General features: G+C 43.0%; 1 protein-coding gene across 7 annotated transcripts in view; it reads left to right on the forward strand.

Moving 5' to 3' along the window:
- TBXAS1 (thromboxane A synthase 1) overlaps positions 1-18,581 on the forward strand; it is a 237,317-nt gene that overhangs the window by 55,218 nt on the left and 163,518 nt on the right. For 6 of the 7 annotated variants that reach the window (XR_007508752.1, XM_049822403.1, XM_049822397.1 and 3 more), the window contains one exon: positions 1,782-1,875. Coding sequence is in view for 4 of the 7 variants with exons in the window: in XM_049822403.1 (XP_049678360.1) it covers positions 1,782-1,875 (94 nt within the window). In the remaining 3 variants the exon portion in view is untranslated. Of the gene's footprint in view, positions 1-1,781; positions 1,876-11,700; positions 12,111-18,581 lie in introns of all 7 variants that reach the window. The other variant, XM_049822402.1, reaches the window with a different exon arrangement.

The raw sequence follows: 18,581 nt of genomic DNA on the forward strand, positions 1-18,581 counted from the left end.
GTTTGTGTTTGTGAAGGTTTGTACTGCCCCATAAAAACATTGTTGCTATTTAAAAATTACCAAATCTCTATCTTCTGATTATGATTTTTGTAAAATATCTTCACAAAAGAAAACCCATTAAGAGAACAGGTACTGTGCTGCAGGAAGTCATCTCAGGAAACAGAAGTACAAAAAGCTACTAACTCGATACTTAAGTCCCATTCTGCTTTGCTGGTCATGGGAGATTTAATTATCTTAATTTTATATATTTCATTTCACAACACCATTCTTTCCTTTCCTTTTCCTCCTGCTGGAGGAAGGGACCGTTTCTGACACCAGCTCTTCTTTTCTCTCCCCCCTCATCCCTGACCCCAAAGAATTGTGTGCTGTTTGCCCATTAGGTTAAATCAGAATATTCCTGCCTGCATCATGGAGGGTGTTTCAAATGAGACATGCGCCAATTATTGGACCTGAAGGAGAAGTCCAAGGCTGTACACTGGCATTGAGGGAGTCAGCCCGCTGGGATCCGAGACCATTGCTTCTGCTGTCTCTCTGTCATTCAGATGACTTGCAGACTCAATAGACTAAAGCAATTGATATTGTGACCCCTACCCTATATGCAGTTCACAGTTTTTATTTTGGGCTAGATTTAATTTGCTCCCCAGGACTAAACAGTCTCACTGCACTTGGGGTTCAAAGCTGAAGGACTGCTTATTAGTTCAGACCTGCCCTGGTAAGAGATGAAGGATTGGAGAAGAGCTTCAAGTACAGTTTCCTCTCAAAAAAGTGTGGTTGCATGTGCCAAAACTGCACCGGACACAGAACCATCACACAGAGGGAGAGCTTTGAAACTATACTGTTGCTCTGAGCTAAGGTATTAATATAGACACAGAGTTTATTAATCTTAAAGATCTTTTGCCCTGGTCCTTCTAGTGATAGTGTTCAGCATGATAGTGTTCAGTATTACTGTGTCTTTGGTTAATCAAAGCTGCTGCTGTTAGCTCCTGCTCTTTCAGATTTCACTAATTGAAGTTCACTGACTTAAATCCATTGTTTGTATTAAGAAAGGGGGGGGGGAGGAGGAAAAAAAGGCAACTTTGGGGTTGGGTTTTTCCTTTTTCTTTTTTTTTTCCCAGTATTGTCCCTGTCAACTTGCCACAGTTTCATCTGAAACAAGGGATGCATTAAGCTTTTCTGTCTGGGTTTTGTTTCCCTCTATTTTTTATATTTGTTTAATTTGCTGACTGGCAGTTGCAAAATCACTTAATCAGCATATCTGGCCCAAATACTAGGCTTCACTTGAACTTACTGACAGTGTCTTGGCTCATGCACAACTGAGACTAGTTTGAATTCTTGTTCTGTGATCTGTATAGGTAGCGGTGATGGAAGAAGAAGAAAATAATAGTCTGAAGATCTGTCTTGTTCCTTTCCCAGCTGTGCCACAGTAATCAAACCCCAAATGCCTGTTTTGATCTCATTTGTAACCTCACATAGCTTTGAAGAGTCACTTCTGACTTACAACACCCTCTGTGGGAAGAGGAGCGCTCTCTTTCACTGCTCAATTTGCAGGCCTATGTTTGAGTCCCTTCATTCTTTTGCCCTCTCTGAAGCACCAGAGTATTGTGTTTATTTCTGTGACCGGAGGAGCTGCTAAGCAATGTCACCACATTGGCAGTACTGTTTGGCCAATGCAGAAAGCACCTTCTCCCTCTCTTAATCCAGGGAAGTCATCAGAAGTAATTACTATGGTAAATTGTATCATGACAAGATCCAAAATTAACTTACTACCTTATTTGTTCCAGGTACTCCACGTCTGCATTCTCCAAACTAAGCAAAGTAGGGATCCGGCATCCTCCACCTCTTCCTTTCATTGGAAATCTGCTCTTTTTCAGTGAGGTAAGATACGGGTTTCTTTGTATCTATCCAAAGTGATGGGAAGAGTGGACAGAAGGTAAGAGGAATTGAAGGGAATCCTACACTTCAATGGTACCGTCTCTTCAAGCATCTGCCTCTGGAAAGAGCAAGCAAAACTCAGCTTTTTGAGTGAATTGGTAGAAGCAGTTGTGTGCAAGCAGCTCTAATTTCAGGGTAAAATAAACTTGAGGGAAAGAAAATGTGTAAGCTCCTGCAGTTAATTACTTGAGCTTTTCCAAGAAAGTTCATGCCCTCAGTGAAACAAACTTAGTTATGTGAATAGAGCAGATTATATTAACTAGCCCCAACTGGTTTGTTCTGAGTGGTTTTGGCTCCTATGACCTTTCTGTTTGTTTGTGCTTTTGCTGATTGTACAAATTTATTTTAAAGCTTGTAATGTTACTTGCTTCTAAGCAGTAACTGGAATTAGGTACCACTGAATGCTTCTGCTCTGTCCCTGTAATATTCGGACTGGGAGGAGGGAGGAAGGGGCAGTATTGGGATCTTGCCTCCAGATTTTGTTCCCTTATTTTTCTCATCCATGCCCTTTCGTTAGTCTGCTAATGCTGTATTTTTGCTTCTTGCTCAATTTCAGTAATGCTTCTGAGGGTCCAAGATCTCTTAATAATCAGGAGCTGCAATTTCTCTGGTTGAATCTTACAGTAAAATCTCACTAGTGTCTCTGTTGCAGTCCAGCAACTTTTTCAGGAAATCTGGGCTAACTCCAGCTGCTGCCCAATTTCCTCTTTTAAGTGCATGGTTATCAATATCCATGCTGAGATTTTGAATTATTAATGAGAATATAGTGCCTCTTACCTTAGTCTTCGTGGTGATTGTTCTGTCAATATCTGACTCATTATTAGGTAAAACCCATTTAAATACCAGTTTTACATGTACATCTGATTTCATTTAGAAAATAGCATAAAAGGTAGACTTGATTCGCTCTTGATTAATTTGAACTGGAGTTGACAGGGTGACTTTAACATACAGGGGATGCTGGTGGTGTAGAATACAGACCAGTTCACCCTCATTCTTCTGGTTTCAATTCAGCTGGATGGCATGAAGCTACTCATTCTGTAGCTCTTTGGCGACAAAATCCAGTTATCATTAGCCACCTGCTAACACTTGCTGTAGGAAAAGGTGCCTAGAGACTAAGTTACTTTGATATGTTGTAGATAGGCTTGCTCTGCACCAGTGTACAAATGGAAAGTTTTGCGAGCTGTTACCTATGATCTGTTAGGCAAATTTCATTACCAGAATTGCATTCATTAAATTCACTTAAAGCAGGCTAATGAAGAAAAGATAAACTTGATTTTACTAAGTTTTAGGAAAAGAATAAATTAAAGGTAGCTTCGAAATTGTATCTTGGAGTACCAAGAAATAATAATTCCAAACAGGGTTTTGAAACAGAGCTGAGTAATGCAAAACCACAAGCCCCACCAGGCTGTATGTCCAGCATTACAACATTTCACTGTCCATCTTCTCTATAGTCCTATTGCTGCTGGTAGGAACAGGCAGGGATAAGTCCAGGCTGTTAGTAATTTTTCTTTCTTCCCTCATATATTTAGCCATGTTTTCTAGATCTGCTCCTGAGGCTGCTTTCTTAGAAATAGTGCCCATAGCAACGCACCAGTAATAGGAGGGCTGCTTTTATACTGTAGGCTGTTCTCTATGAAAGTGTTTTCAGGGACGCAAGTGCTCTCACTGCAGTCACTAGAGGACAGCTTCCACTTTCTGTTCCCCAGCAGGGGAGAACCAGAGATTGCCCATCACCTTCCTGGGGTCGGGGGTAGTTTTAGGGGCTTAGCTGCGAGGGGCACAGCTGCACACGAGCACAGGTTTAGGGGCTGGGGTTATTTTTTTAATAGGAAGTAGCAAAACGTTGTTTGTTCTGTTGCTACATCTATAATGTTAAGAAGTTCTTGCGCCTGCATGTTTATGCAACCATGTCTTTTCACTGAATTGGTTTTTTAGGGAGTCTCCCTTTTAAATAGGTCAGCTCCTTCTTGGTATTGCCGATGTGCAGGGAAAATGCGTGAGCCACCCTCCCACTAAATCATCAGACTAGCGTTTTTCAATCCATGAACGTTTATTTCAGAGGAGTTCATGAATGGTGACTAAGAGGAATGAATATGGGAATCTGCATGTATGTAATTCATACGTTTCCAGTGTTGAATTTGGTCTGCAAATCAACACAGCTTGAAAAGCCCTGTGCAGCCGTGAGACCGAGAAGAGAAAGGGAAGTCAAAACACTTCAACATACAGAGCCTTCCAGTCCAAAAAGTGTCCTCACCTCATGGTTTCAGGCTTACCTCCTGGAATATGACTGCTAGAAACTTAAGGAAAAAATAAAGGAGGCAAGGGAGTCCCTTTGACATAATCAAGTAAATCTAGATCCTGGGGATTTAGGAAAAAACATTAAATATCAAAAGCTCTCAACAGAATTGTGGGAGTAAGCAGTATTTTTCAATTTGTAATGGCATAAATTCAAGGATTTGCTTGTCCTCTCCCTTACTTGGTTGTAAATTGGTTCTGCTGAAGCGAGTAGAAGTTCCTGTTTTGCTCCACTGTATATGTGAATAGAGCATCAGGCCTTATCGTCCTTTTTCTGCTATTCTTCTTCTGTAAGTGTGCCTGAAAACAAATGAACAATGCAAGCAGGATTTGACCAATAGTTCTGGGCTGTAGGGTTTTTAATAACTTTCAAATGTATTTTAAAGAAGAAAATGTCTTCTCCGTGAGATTTTTTTTGAAAGAGTTATTTCAGTGATTTCTTGAACAGTGTATTTTCTTTGAGTAAAATATGAGTTGCTGTTAATATAGTGTCTTTGAGAGAGGAAGAGGAAGTGCTGAAAGTTAAGGGGTTAAGGGAAATGCAACAGGAAAGACTTATCTCCATCACAAAGAAGCGGACTTTAAGAGCTGACTTGGGGAAAACAAAGTTATTTTACTGTAAGTCACCCCTTCTCTCTCAAGTACAATAAAGGGAGATAATCGCACCCTGAAACTAAAACATATCCAAGTTAATCGGCTTATCTCAAAAATGAGAAGATAGGAAATTATTGCATTTCTGCAGCTGGGAAATTATCTGAGTCAAAGATATTAGATTAAAAATTCTTCTATTGCATGAGAACAATTTGTGGTGGGTAAGTCTGATGTAATACTAAATATGATTAGGCTGTTTAAAAAACAGCAGCATGTTCAATTTTCCCAATAATGGAGCAGACTTGCAGCAGACAGACCGCTGTTCTGCTAGAAACTCCTGACTGTTGCCCCACCTCCCCACATACTGCATTTTTCCTACTAGTCTGAGGAAAAACATGAGGTTTGTTTGTGATAGCCCTGTAATGGGAGACACAAGGGTATACACAGCATGGACTTTCACACATGGATCTGCATGGGCTTCGGAGCAGCAGGTTGCCGAAAAACTAAACAAAACTCTCCTATTAATTCCCAGGCTAATGATTTTATTACGTGACAAATGGTCTGAAAACTGAGAAGGCACACGCGCCGCATTACCTTTCCTCCCATAGAACCGCGGCAAACACTTGACCTGTTGCTATGGCTGTGCCGTGCTTTTCTCCCCCTTTCCCATCCCTTTTTAGAAAAGGCAGCTATGCTGGTTTTTAAATGTCATCGGCTCTGACATTTGCATGGCTCTGGTCGCCTGGTACTCTACCTGTGTGCACTGCTCCCTACTCAGCCTTCTGGAGAGCAGCACTGTGCTGCTGCAGCCTTGGGGCTGGCGTCTCTGGTGTTTTGGGGTGGTGGTCAATGTGTGGTTGGCTGCCTTGGTTTGGTGCTCTGTAGGCGGGATATGCAGTTGTGCCCCGTGTACAGTCGAGTGATGTTCTTTGGGTCCTTATAATGGCACGATCATGTGTTGCTTTTCTCCTATTACTCCTAGCAAGCTCCAGTGATGCTTTTGACGGGCTGTGTGCTTGTATCCCTGCCTTGCATTTTAATGAAAGACATCACGCTCTTTAGTCCTTCTCTGCTTGGACAGGATACTCTTTGTTTACTCTGTTTATTTCTGTCTGGCCTACTTGTAGATCCTGGGCTACCCTGGAGCGGCCCATTTCTGCTGAATGGGAGTGGGGGCTGTGTGGGTGCTTTTGTCTTGCTTTCAGTTTGGGATCTGGCTGAACTGTGTTGTTTTATGGCTGATGGGTGAGAGTGGAGAAGGGGGGAGTGTAGGGAGGAAGCAGAGAGCAAACATGATCTTTTTCCACTAAGCATCTGCCAAAAACATCCTTTCAGTTGGACGCAAAGAAAAATAAAAGGCAGAGTCCTTGCAGGAATGAAATTAACCCCATGTCTAATTTTCAGCCGAGAAAGCAGCATGTCAGTACTTGGAGAGAGAGGCTGCAGCGTTTACTGTTCTGGAATTTAATGACACAGCATGTAAACCCAAACAAGGTTGGGGAGAGGCAAATGGTGAGGGGAGCAAAGGGGTGGGGGGGTGGGGAGGGAAGAAGAGGAGCTCTCAAATAGGCTGTGGACCTGGATTTAATTACAAGAATAATATGGCTTACACTGACAGTGAAAGCCTGCATATGGTTTTGTGTTGCTTTGCGCAGATAAACCAGAGGGGAATGGGATAGGGATTGTGTGTTTTGCCACTTGATAGCTATCTGCGTGGAACCAGAGAGGGTGGATGTGGCAACACCAGCCAATCTGGCTTTACATCCCCCAGTCTTCTGTGCGCATCTGCCGTGGGCTGCTGACTGCCTGAACAGACCTCACGAGGTGTCTCAGGTCTTCTCTTACATCCTAGGAACCCCCCTTTATTGGGAGGCTTGCGTATGATGCGTTTCATGTGACATGAATACATGTGGCGTAGATCTAAACCTAGCCATGTCACAGTCTGCAACATGACAGAAAACCTGGGGTTAGACGTGTTTTTATGTGTATATTCATACGTCTATAAAGCCAGTCTCTCTCCCCTTCAAATACGTGTATTTTCCTAGCTTCAGCTGATACTCTGCTACCTCCTTTGATCAGACGTTAGCGTTGGCAGATACCCTGACAAAGTCAGTGCAGTATCTGTTTGTGGGAACCTAATGCAGGAAATCAAGACATTGCAATTAGCTGTCTCCCACTTGAGTAGATGCTATTTGCACCCTTCAGTGAGAGCTGGACCTTTGGTTTTTCAGAATAGCGTTGGGCAGAGCTGTGCCATGGCTCACCCCAGCTTCTCCCTGAGCTTGTTGGGATCTCAGCAGGGTGAGCCTGCCTCTGGGGGAGCGGTGCGTATGCCTCAACCCCTTCTATAGAGGCACGGTGTTATTGGCTTTTTTGCACTCGATGTTTCTGATAGCTGTGTTTGCAAGGCATCCCTGAATGTGATGTCAACTTTAAATAATGTTTATGGAAGCTGGAGACAGTAGTAAGATATACAAAGCAACTGGCAAATTTTACGTGACAGAAGGGGGGTGAATCATTGCTGCTTTGCTGGTAAATAATGGTGACCCAAGCAGTGAAGGTGTAGTGGTCATGACAGATGCTTTTGCTCTTTTGGACTATACTGTTTTTCATTTGAGGGAAGAAACAGGTACCTTATTCCGAGGAGTGGCGTGTTGACTGTATGGCTTCTGCCTAGACCAGCTCCCACATCTATTTGCTGTGCAGGGCTGGGTGAGTGTTTCCCGTTGACGTCAGCAGTGGCCCCTAGAAGGAGATGCAGACCTCACTGATGAACAGCATCATAGTTTTAGTATTCTTTAAACCATGTTTTGGTGGTTCCTTTTGGCATACTTTATTAAACGCTGCATGAGGAGAAGAGGCAATGGCTGAGGCAATTGCTAGCTCTATGTGAAGGGTGTTACCTGTTAAGTGGAATGGGAATGATGTGCTCCATGGCAGCATGGCGAGTGAGAAGAGGGACTGTCTGATCATGCTCCTGGCTTTCCCCAAACTACCAGTGTGATTTTGGGCAAGTCTGACCGGGGCAAAGCTTTCTTATTTTCTGGGTAAACGAATCTCCTTCTTTTGCTTCCCTTTGGGCCTCTTTTTACTCACCCGCAAAATGATGTAGATGGTGTTCTGGAATAGATAGGTCTGCTTTTTCATCAGGTTATGGTGAAACACTTTGAACAACTTCTCTGGGGACTTTCTCTGGTAGATTTGGGGAGGCTGGTATCACTACTGTCTTTAATGGACTGGGCCACTTGAAGGCTGGAGGGAGATTAAATGATTTGGGAATAGTTGCAGAGTGAGTAGGGATGTAAATTAATGCCAGGCCTGAGCTGCTGGTCTATAAATGAAGGTGTCCGAGTAAGGTGGGTCCCCAAGATAACAGTGCCGGAGGACACTTCTCTGCTGTGCCATTCTGTCCTTGACCAAAACCATTGGCAACTGAGAATTGACTAACCAAGATCCATCAGAGCAGAGGTCTGCATCGTTAAAACGACACCTGGCTCATGAGAGTGGTGTAGGGGAAGTTTGCCATGTGTTGCATCTTTTGGAGAGTATGTTTGCGTGTTCATCATATAACCTTCTGGAATTTGCTGTGTAGCCTTTAAACAGCATGTCCTGCTAAATTAAAGCCAGCTCTGGCATGATATGTAGCAACAGTGAACACAAACCAGCCATGCTACAAAGTAGCTGGGTTAAGAGAATGAAGATAATGTATAGTTGCAATAATAGTAGCATACAGATAGACGCAGTGTAATCACTTAAACTGGAATTTACCTGGGACTGCAGGATCCCTGTGATCATGCACAAGAAGTAGGCACCTTCACCTTGAGGAGCAGTGCAATAGTGATGTGTGACTGAATAGGAGGACTCCTGTAGCAGTTGTAGTAAACGTAATGGGCTTCTACACATGGACTTAAAAAAGCGGGAATATTGCTTAGGTGTGATTGTCTTCCATTCAGTTTTGGATGTAGTCACATCATTGTGGTACTGGCCTGGAGAGAATGGGACTGGACTAAAAATCTTTCAGTCCTTGAAATTAAAAAGGGGAAGCAATAGACTCAGGGCTGCAACAAATAAGAGCAGTCTCTGTTGTTTTAAATGGAGTTGTAACTTGCTCACACTACCTGTAAATCTGGAGTTTAGTGCCATCATATCCTGCTCACCTTCTTATTGTGATGTGAAGAAATCCATATTCAGAAAACCAGTTCTTCCTTGTCAGCAGGATCAGTACGTCTAATAATGGCCAGGTATCAGTTGTAATGCTAAAATTATAGCAGGCTCAGATTGGCTGTTGAGAACAGTTGTTATCCATGAGCCAACAAATTTAGCTGAGTCTTAACTTCATTAGCAGTGTCTAAATGCATTAGCCATATGCTCCTCAGCATATGGGTAAATACATAACAATTTATTTTCATTAGGGTTTTCTTACAAGTGCTGCTAACCCAAGCTCAGCTAGAAATGTTTACAGCATGACACGTCTCTTCAAATAAGAAGCTGGCCTTCTGTACACCAAGTCATCCTGAAAGGGTGGCAAGCAAGATACTTCCCCCACCCTTTCCGAGAGTAGGAAGGTACAGCTGCTGTGGGTCTTAACCACTGCAGCTATTCAGGCTCAGTTTCTGCAAGGCTTTATATTAAAATGAGTAATAGAAGGCTTTGGAGAACTGCCTGTTCAAATATGTGCCATTAGAATCCTGGTATTCATTGTGCACTGTCTTCTGACTGCCTACAGTGCACCTTAGGTGGCATCATCTCCTGGTAGCTTTATCTGGATGTAAGACTCGTGACCCTCTGCTGCCTTATTCCTCCCCTCCCCAGGCAGGACGTAGAGATGGAATATAACTTTCCCTAAGAGGGACTGAGTGTGAAATTGGGTCTTAGTCATGGCCCATAGTCAAAGGGATGCAGTACTGGAAAGGGCAGGCTGGGTTTGCTGGATGGGCACTGGGGCAGGGCTGTGAGGACTTCAGTAGCTGCAGACGTGGGGCAGATGCAAAGCAGCCATTGTGTGCTCGGGTTTCTCTTAATTTGTCAGAACTAAGTGAAACATTATTTTCTGGAGCGCTCTTTTTTTGGTTAAATATTTATGTAATTTGATCCAGAAATGCAAGTTGCCTAGAAAGACATGGAAGTGTAAGAAAGGACCAATCTTGTCAGAGAGGTATAAAGATCAAAAGTTAATCTAATTGTCCATGTCCTCAGAGGCCTCAGCATGTGTCTGAGTGTAGACAATAATGTGAAACCAGAATCAACCAGAGCTGGATTCTAATCAGGTTTATCTGAGAACTGACTGGGGTGTTTTTGCGGTTGTTTTCTTTGGGGGGGGGTGTGTGGTGTGTATTTTAGTTGTGGTTTGTTTTGGGTTTTTTTGGTTGTGTGTTTGGGTGGGGATTTTTTTTGGTTTTTTTTTAAGGAAAGAAAAAAGAAAAAAAAAGCTATTCAACAGGAAGTCTAAACAAACCTGTGTGCTTTAAAAACATGTATTGCAAATTGCTGTTTTTTCTTTCTGTTTTCACCAAGCAATGCAGTGAAACAGATGATACAGTCTTGGGTTGTCCTTGTAAACTTTTCATTTTGTTTCTTTGTTATTAACCTTTTTTTTTTTCCTGCTTCCATTTTGTAATTTTTAAATATTACATTGTTGTGGTTTAACCCCAGCCAGGAGCTAAGCACCATGCAGCTTCTCACTCACTGTCCTCACAGTGGGATGGGGAGAGAATCAGAAGGGTAAAAGTGAGAAAACTCGTGGGCTGAGATAAAGACAGTTTAATAGGTAAAGCAAAAGCTGCGCATGCAAGCAAGGCAAAACAAGGAATTCATTCACCACTTCCATGGGCAGGCAGGTGTTCAGCCATCTCCAGGAAAGCAGGGCTCCATCATGCATAACAGTTATTTGGGAAGACAAACACCATCACCCCAAATGTCCCCCCCTTCCTTCCTTCTTTCCCCAGCTTTACATGCTGAGCATGATGTCCCATGGTCTGGAATACCCCTTTGGCCAGTCTGGGTCAGCTGTCCTGGCTGTGTCCCCTCCCAACTCCTTGTGCCCCTCCAGCCTTCTTGCTGGCTGGGCAGGAGAAGCTGAAAACTCCTTGACTTAGTCTAAACACTACTTAGCAACAACTGAAAACGTCAGTGTGTTATCAACATTCTTCTGGTACTGAACCCAAAACATAACGCTATACCAGCTACTAGAAAGAAAATTAACTCTATCCCAGCCAAAGCCAGGACAACATGAATTTTAGATTACTTCTATTAAGGGAGAGGCAAAAGTGAAATGTTCTTTGGACAGTTGCAGTGGTGCAATTTTAAATATTCAGGTAGAATCTGAATATTCAGGTAAAATCTTCACTGATTTGCCTCTATCTGCTGTTATGTCTATATACTGAGGGGAAAGAGCAAGCCCTGGATAGGATAAGGCACCTTGTGGCTCTAGATGGTAGCCTAGGAAAGAAGTACAAAGAGGTATGGACAAGAAATGCATGATTGATACGTGATTTTTGCAAAGGTTACAGCTTGCAAAGGGATGAACAAATCTACCTTGATCAGTTCATATGCTGCAACATATACTGTGTGAAAAGTGTGTGGCAAGGCAGCCAGAGCAAGGGTGGCATCTGAGTTATCCTTCTTTGTGTTCCACATCTGAGAACAGTCTTGGACAGGAGCACCTTGCAGCCAAGGTGGGGTGGAAAAGGTGCTTGATCACACACAAGGGGGAAATGGGAGAGCTTTGGGAAAAAAAGCTACAGTTGGTGACCTTATACCGGGGTTCTCTATTTTAATAAAGAGTCTCATATAGTTCATGACAGATAGAATTAGGGACCATGCAAGTATCTTGTAGTTATATTTGTGTTTATATTTTTCGCTACCCTTTTTTTTTTCCCCCAGTGCCCCAGGGAGCCATCTCGAAGACCTCATAAATGCAAGATTTCATTTTCTAATGCTATTTCATTTCCTGGATGGAGGACCTGCCATGAGAAGACCAGACCTCAAATTATAATAGCCCTATAAATAACTCCCTAAGGCAAAAGGAGAAAAGAAAGCTTTTGAAAGACAACCGCAAATGCAAAAATGGAGGTGTTTGGGTTCTTGCAGAACCAGACTAAGCAGCTCTAGTTAGGACGTCATTAATTTAGTGTAAAGTTTTTTGGGGGTTCCCTGTTTATCTCTGGGCGCTGTTTACTTACAAACTTATATCGCAAAAGTCCTCTGAGGTCTCTTACTTGAGTTTATTTTTCTGCAGTGTTTTGGTGCTTTTTGACCTGTCCTTAGAGCCTGCTAGAAAATGGAGTCTCCAGGTAAAATTGAAAACAATCCAACAAACTGACTAAAACAAATACAATCACAAATTGAGTAAAAATAGTCTGAAAACACAACTTTTTCTTCTTTCTGGGTGAAGTAGTTTTATTTCGGCAGACCCAGACTGTCTGCCTGCTTTCCACTGGAAATCTGTGCAGAATTGGCACATCGACTAGAATAAAAACATTCCCGAGGAATCGGCATGTTCTGTCAAAACATTTGAACAGCTCCCGTCTCCCAGAGCACAGCTCTGCTGCGGAGCCGGCAAAGGGAGCTCTGCAACGCGTGGTGCCGGCTTCCCCTCCAACCTCCTGTCTCGAATCCACCTTTTCACATAATTACGGGCAAAGTGCTTCAGGTTAAATTATATCTAGCTGCAGTGGGAGTAGAAAAGGAGGTTTGTGAGAGCCTTTTGCACTGTGGTGGGACCTGTGTACGGGCTGTCCTTTCTCAGCTCCCACTAAGGCTGTGTTGTATATGTGAGAAAAATCAGGAGGTGAGGCTGTAGGACCCCAGTATCTTCCTGTAGCAGCCTGGGTAAATGTACTGGCCAGGGATAGCCAGGCTGGCAAAGCTGAGCTCCGGGAGAAGTCCTGCTGTGCAGGGACAGGATTCCCCCTTGATGGATGCTTCTGTCCCATGCCTCTCGCTGCTGCATAACTCTCTGCTATGTGTGAGCTCAATCTCCAGCAGCAAAGTTCAATCTCTGTGTTGTGGAGTAATAATAATTTTTTTTTTAATGACTTGATTAATTTAAAAAAAAAAAGAAAATCATAATCTTTGGCTAGAAGAAGATACACAGCAATTACAGAATGTAACAAAGCAAAGTGTGATTAGCCTCAACCTTTGCAGCAGGACACTGATTACTTTACTTTTGCTAAGTAGTGTCTTAGTCCTCTAGCACTGAAATAAAGGAGATCTCGCTGGTAGGCTGTACTCGGTATGAATAAGAGTGGTAAAATCGGGCCTGCAGCCAATTTACCAGAGGTGCTCTCTGTCTGTTATTGAGACCAATTGCTTAGGAATGTAATTGTGTCATTCCTGTTACCAAAACTGATATCCCCTGACTGACCGCAGCTAAATGAGTTTTTATTTTTGCAGAATTTCTGGGCTGTTGCATGGTAAGGTACTGTGATGGACAGTATGCAGTCAGTGGTTTGAAACAAATGAAGTTTTTCTTCATATTTGAATATTTTCTTCATATTTGAAACTGTGCTGATGAACTAGCAGATGGTGTCTTTTAAGGCTGCACAGGTGACAGTAGCCTGTTTGAATGAGTATCATGCCTACTTGTCTAAGCCCCGTCCAGCAGAAAAAATCCTTTATAAAATAATATAAAAGTAAACAAGGTGAGAAGGCAAGCAGCCCTATGTATGTACTTATCTTATACACCATGGCACATGGCAACATAGCAATTCAGAGCCATTTTGATAAAAAGTGGCATTATTGAGAAATATGGCGGAAGAGAACGATCCATGCCATGTGGAGCAAGGAGGGCAGAGGTGGCTTATAAACCAGCCCTAGCTCTGCTTGGGTTAGTGGCAGCGCAGCAATCTTGGAGGGGGTGGGTAGTGAATGTGCATTCCTAACTCTATTACTTATCCCCTGGGCCAGAAGGGCCAGATGTGTTGCATAGGCAACATATTTAATATGTGAATGATCATTCCTGATGGATCCCCTCCAGCCAGTCCAAAAGTTACATTACTGGGCCCCAGCCCACTTCACATAGAAAGACAAGACCACCCAATCTGGTGCCTATAGGGAAGGGAGAAGGTGGAATTACTGTGATTACTTTGATTAATAATTTCTCGTGCAAGCAGTTGTACCCTTTGTAGCCAAAATGCTTATATACTGGTGTCTAACCCAAGGCAGCTAAAGCCACACAGTGGCACCTAAAAGCCTAACTGTGTGATTCTCACTGGAGTTAACAGGCATTATTACTTTCAAATGTTGCTATAACTCCTTTTATTTAGTTATGCAAAGTCTAGCATGCTGTGCTTGTAAATTTTGGCCTGAGCGTAAACCATGCTGGCAAAATATGGTCACCTCTGGGACTGAGGCGAAGGCAGTTTACCACTGTATGGCCATATGGGAGGGGAAAACCTGTTAAAAATCCTTCTATGGACAATTATGGCAAATATATGTTTAAAAGGCTTGGAGACCTTGCACAATGATGAGCCCGTCTCTTCCTAGGAGAGGTAACGGGCTGAAACAACAGTGTCAGAATTGAAGCCTCTCAATATATTTTATCACTGTCTTACAAAGATCTGAGACTCGGGTTTGTGCAGACTTACCACTGTCCTAACAGAGGAGCAGTCTCTTGATTTGCTAAAAGCTTATCGTCTGCAGAGGCAGACCTGGAAGAAAGGAAGCATTCTTGCACTTTTATGCGCAAAGAAACTAAGGGCTGTGGCTATAACAGTTTTGCTTCACCACCCGTTGAGACCAATGGCCGAGTGCCTGCTGTCTTTGCTGGGCATGGAAGCAGGTAGCGAGTGACTCCAAGCTTGTGCAGAAACAGGTTGTGGCGAGGCTGCAAACTGCCTTCGCATCTAATGGGCCCTGGCGCAGCACCGCTATTGCTGCCACCTTCTTGGAGCTTCCTGTTGCTGCAGGAAAAGTTTGCATTACAGGGAGGAGGATAATGCCTCAAAACATCCCCACTGGAATAAATAAGCATCTTAAGTTGAGAGTTCAAACACAACTTGCTTTTCTACTAATTCTGTAGTCTGGTAATTTTTGTTTGGCATAGAAAAAAATAGGAATAAGTGTTAAATTCATGCTTAAAAGATTGCCTCTCTTCAGAGAAATTTGTTATCATTTTTCTTACTTTCAACAAGGAAAACTTGCTTTTGCAGCAGAGATTTTGACATTAAGTGTCTTGATAGAATAATAGGCGTGAGATGGATTGCAATCTATTGCCTCAAGACTTTGCCAATCATAAACTAAAATCAGTTAATGCATTGAGTTAAATCTTGCTATATTGTGCAATGTGCTGGTAGTATTAAAAAAAATCAATCCAGAAAATATATTGATTATATTATCTCCATAGCAACAAACAATAATGGGATAATGTTAGCCTAATAATTGTGCTTTGTGAAAACCTTTCAGAATAATCACTGCATTGTAATCTTTTCACAATATGGAATGCAATAATGCTTCTTCCTTGACTGCAGTCACCATCAGCACTGCGTCAAGAGATGCTGTTTTTGTGTGCATGCATATGTATTCATGGGTAATTTTGCTCCGGGTGAAACAATTTAGCAGACTATTTTGGGATCCATTTTTAAATGGTCAAGACCACAAATTGGCAATTGTTTTCTATGTGGTTTGTTTTCTCCCACCTCCTCTGACAACTGGCTACTGTAAAAAGAGGCCATTAACATTCCTTCTCTTGCATCTTTCTTTACAAGGCACAAAGATTTTGGCATGTAACAAAACTAAATGTCCAGCTACTGTGTTAAGGATTTGCGGGAGAGGGGAACTCTGCTCTAAAGACGTTCTTCAAAGCTGTTCCTCTAATTGAATTTCATCTATCATCTTCTAGCAATGACCTGTTCCACAGGAGCTGAGATATTTGCTTGTATTTTGGAGGACCTGATTCTCTTGTGCAACCCGCATTGTCATATAAATAACCTGAGGTTGTTATGAATAAATATATGTATATTCTTACATATAAGTAGGGGGGTGTGTGTCTAACATTTTTAGCTTGAAATTTTAGCAGGAGAGTCAGAGGAATAGATATATACATTCTTCATCTGGGTCTTGCTTTTATTTTTACTTCCAGATCAACCCTGTAATTTTGATCTTGAATTAAAAAGAGGTGTTGACCCAAATGTATGATGGAGAGGCCAAGTTTTTAGAGTGGTCAGAAAAAAACTAGTTCAATCCCTGAAGTTTAAGCAGCCTCTAAACTGTCCTGTCTCTATGAAAGCCCTCAGGGACCTGGCAGTGGATCAGGAGTCCTTTTACCTTCTGGTCATGCCACCAGTTCCTGGTGTAGCTGCTGCACAAGGGCTGGGTTTAGAGATCAGCCAGCAGAGAGTAGGCTGCTGTCAGATCTTGCACCAGGAGATTATCCGTGGCTTTCATAGGGTGCCCCGTACTATCCCCAGTGGTACGGAGGGATGCCCCTTTACTTCCCAGGGCGTGAGTGGATGCCACGTTCTCCAATGGTCACTCCTCTGTCCCCTTTCCTGTGGGACAAACACTGATGTCAGACAGGTTAAACTTTTAGCACCGCTTCTTAACAGTGATTCATATTATTTTGATTCTTTCTTCTGGACAGAATTTGTCCTTCAAATGACCCATAGTTTGATTTCTTACCATTTACCAGACAGGGGTCCCCTTTTCTTTGAGGACACCCAGGAGGCAGCCCCTGCTTTGGAACTACTGTTTACAATATGTGACCGTCTTGGAGCCAGGAATGTGCAAACCCTCGACTCTGTAGGTGGTGGCACTTTGGTACCGTATACATAAGAAATGCAGTACAGTGCAAGCACTGATGGTTTTCCTTTTGAGATGATGTCTTCATAAGGAGCTTGACTGTGCTGTTGTCCCCATGCCATTGTTTTCCTCTACAGTCCCTCCAGCTTGTTACTTTATGGGGAGGGTGTGATGGAAGAGTTGTTTTCTGTCCCAGGCAGTGGTTACTTTCTGCCAGTGGCCCAATCCCCTAGGAATGTGGTTGATTCACAGGGACAGGGAGGAGCGGTGGTTGATCTCGACTTCGTGCCTTGTGCCAAAGCATCTAGTTCTGTATAGCTGTTGTACTGAATGAGGGTGCCAAACCCCTCTCTCCTTTTCTGGGTGCAGATGAATGCAGTGATGAAAAGGCAGCTAAATACATTGATTCCTCTGGAAAATATCTGGTGTTTGCAGGTGTGTGGCATCATTTAAAAAAAAAAAAAAAAAGCTCAGATGGATTGACAAGCTTCTTTTTCTGATGCTGCTGCAGAATCCAGCCCTGAGTGATGATCTAGAAACAGAAAGGAATGGCTGACACAAACCAGTTCAATCCCCACCTCCAAAACCAAGCTCCTCTGTCTATTGTAACGTCACAGTTGAAGCTGTGACTGTGCTTCTGCTCGGCACCCCCTGTGCTCACCCTATGAGCTGGCCAGTGGCCTTGCTGATCCCTAGAGCTGTCGCAAATTCTTATTCCACTGCAGCCTCCTGTTTAGTTTCCTTGTGCTATCTCAGCTCCTACTGCTCTCCCAGCCCTCTTTCCAGCCCACACAGGGGTTGGCACTGCGTGTTTCTGTCTGTCTCTTCCTAATCCCTTGTTCCTGGGAGGCCTGATACGGCTTTCTAGTGTGTCTGTTTTCCATGCTTGGATCCTACCAGCTACTGCATGGGTGGCTTGGGTCTTAAACAGTGTTTGGCTTCAGGACAGAACATAAAGAGTAACTTACCTTATGAAAACAAGGAGATTTTGTTGGAATAATTATTTTAAGATAGCTGAAGAGTCAACTGCCTGGTGTGATAAGGCTGTTGGGTCTGCAGCTTGTCTTGTTCTCGAAGGGATAAAAATACTGTTCTGCATGAGATATTACAACAGGTTTCTGTCCATCTAGGTTTAGGGTAGGACCATCCTACCTGTTGGACTGTTGGTCTGGGAGCAGGATGAATCACACCGAGTGTTTGTTCACATGGCTAGGGTGAAGATGCTTGTAGCTCAGCAGCCACGTGCCTCCTCGTGCCCTGCTGAATGTATGGGCTCACCTCAAGGCTTGTGTGTGTCAAGCTGGCTTGTCTGCCCTTAACCTTGTGGCTTTTACAGAGGTGCCATGTGATAGATGGTAGTAAAAAGGGACCTGTCATGCCTGTGCCTGGCCTGTCCATGGTACAGATAGCAGCATGCTCTGTTCTGCATCAGAGGCCAGTACAATCTGTAAGGACATTTTTCTCCTTTCATGCTTGAGAGCCTGCATCCATACAAGGTGGGAATTAGACAAGAGGAAGCTGGGCTTGTCCCGCTATGTTAAAATACAGAAATAGTCCTAGTATCTTTCAGTAATGCATTAAGTGGCGTGATTAATGTCAGTCACGTGTAATGCTCTTTCCAGGTCTCTTCCCTTGATGGAGTACTCTGCGTGCAGCCTAGTGCTTTGATTTGGGCACTGTTTTGTGTCTTAGTGTCATCGCAATAAAAGATCAAAATTTGGGAACTGAACACAGATGGAGTTTGTGATAACCTTTAGTTTTTTCAGATGTATGTTTCAAAACTGGTGGTCACTGATAATTAAGTGGCATTGATTTCATAATCAGTTCATAAGCAATGCTAGAGACCCCTAGCACTATACAAGGGAAATGACTCCTGAGGAGGCCAAGATACTATCACCCACTAAGTAATGTTGCTTCCTAAAGCTGGGGTATTCTTGAAACCAGCCTGTCTAAATAGTATCCACTTAGGCACAAGTGAGTTAAAGCAAAATGAGTTAGCCCAGAGTTTGCATCAGAAGAGAAAG

Source organism: Accipiter gentilis, chromosome 18, assembly GCF_929443795.1.
Source record: "Accipiter gentilis chromosome 18, bAccGen1.1, whole genome shotgun sequence".
In the NCBI taxonomy this organism is placed as follows: domain Eukaryota; kingdom Metazoa; phylum Chordata; class Aves; order Accipitriformes; family Accipitridae; genus Astur; species Astur gentilis.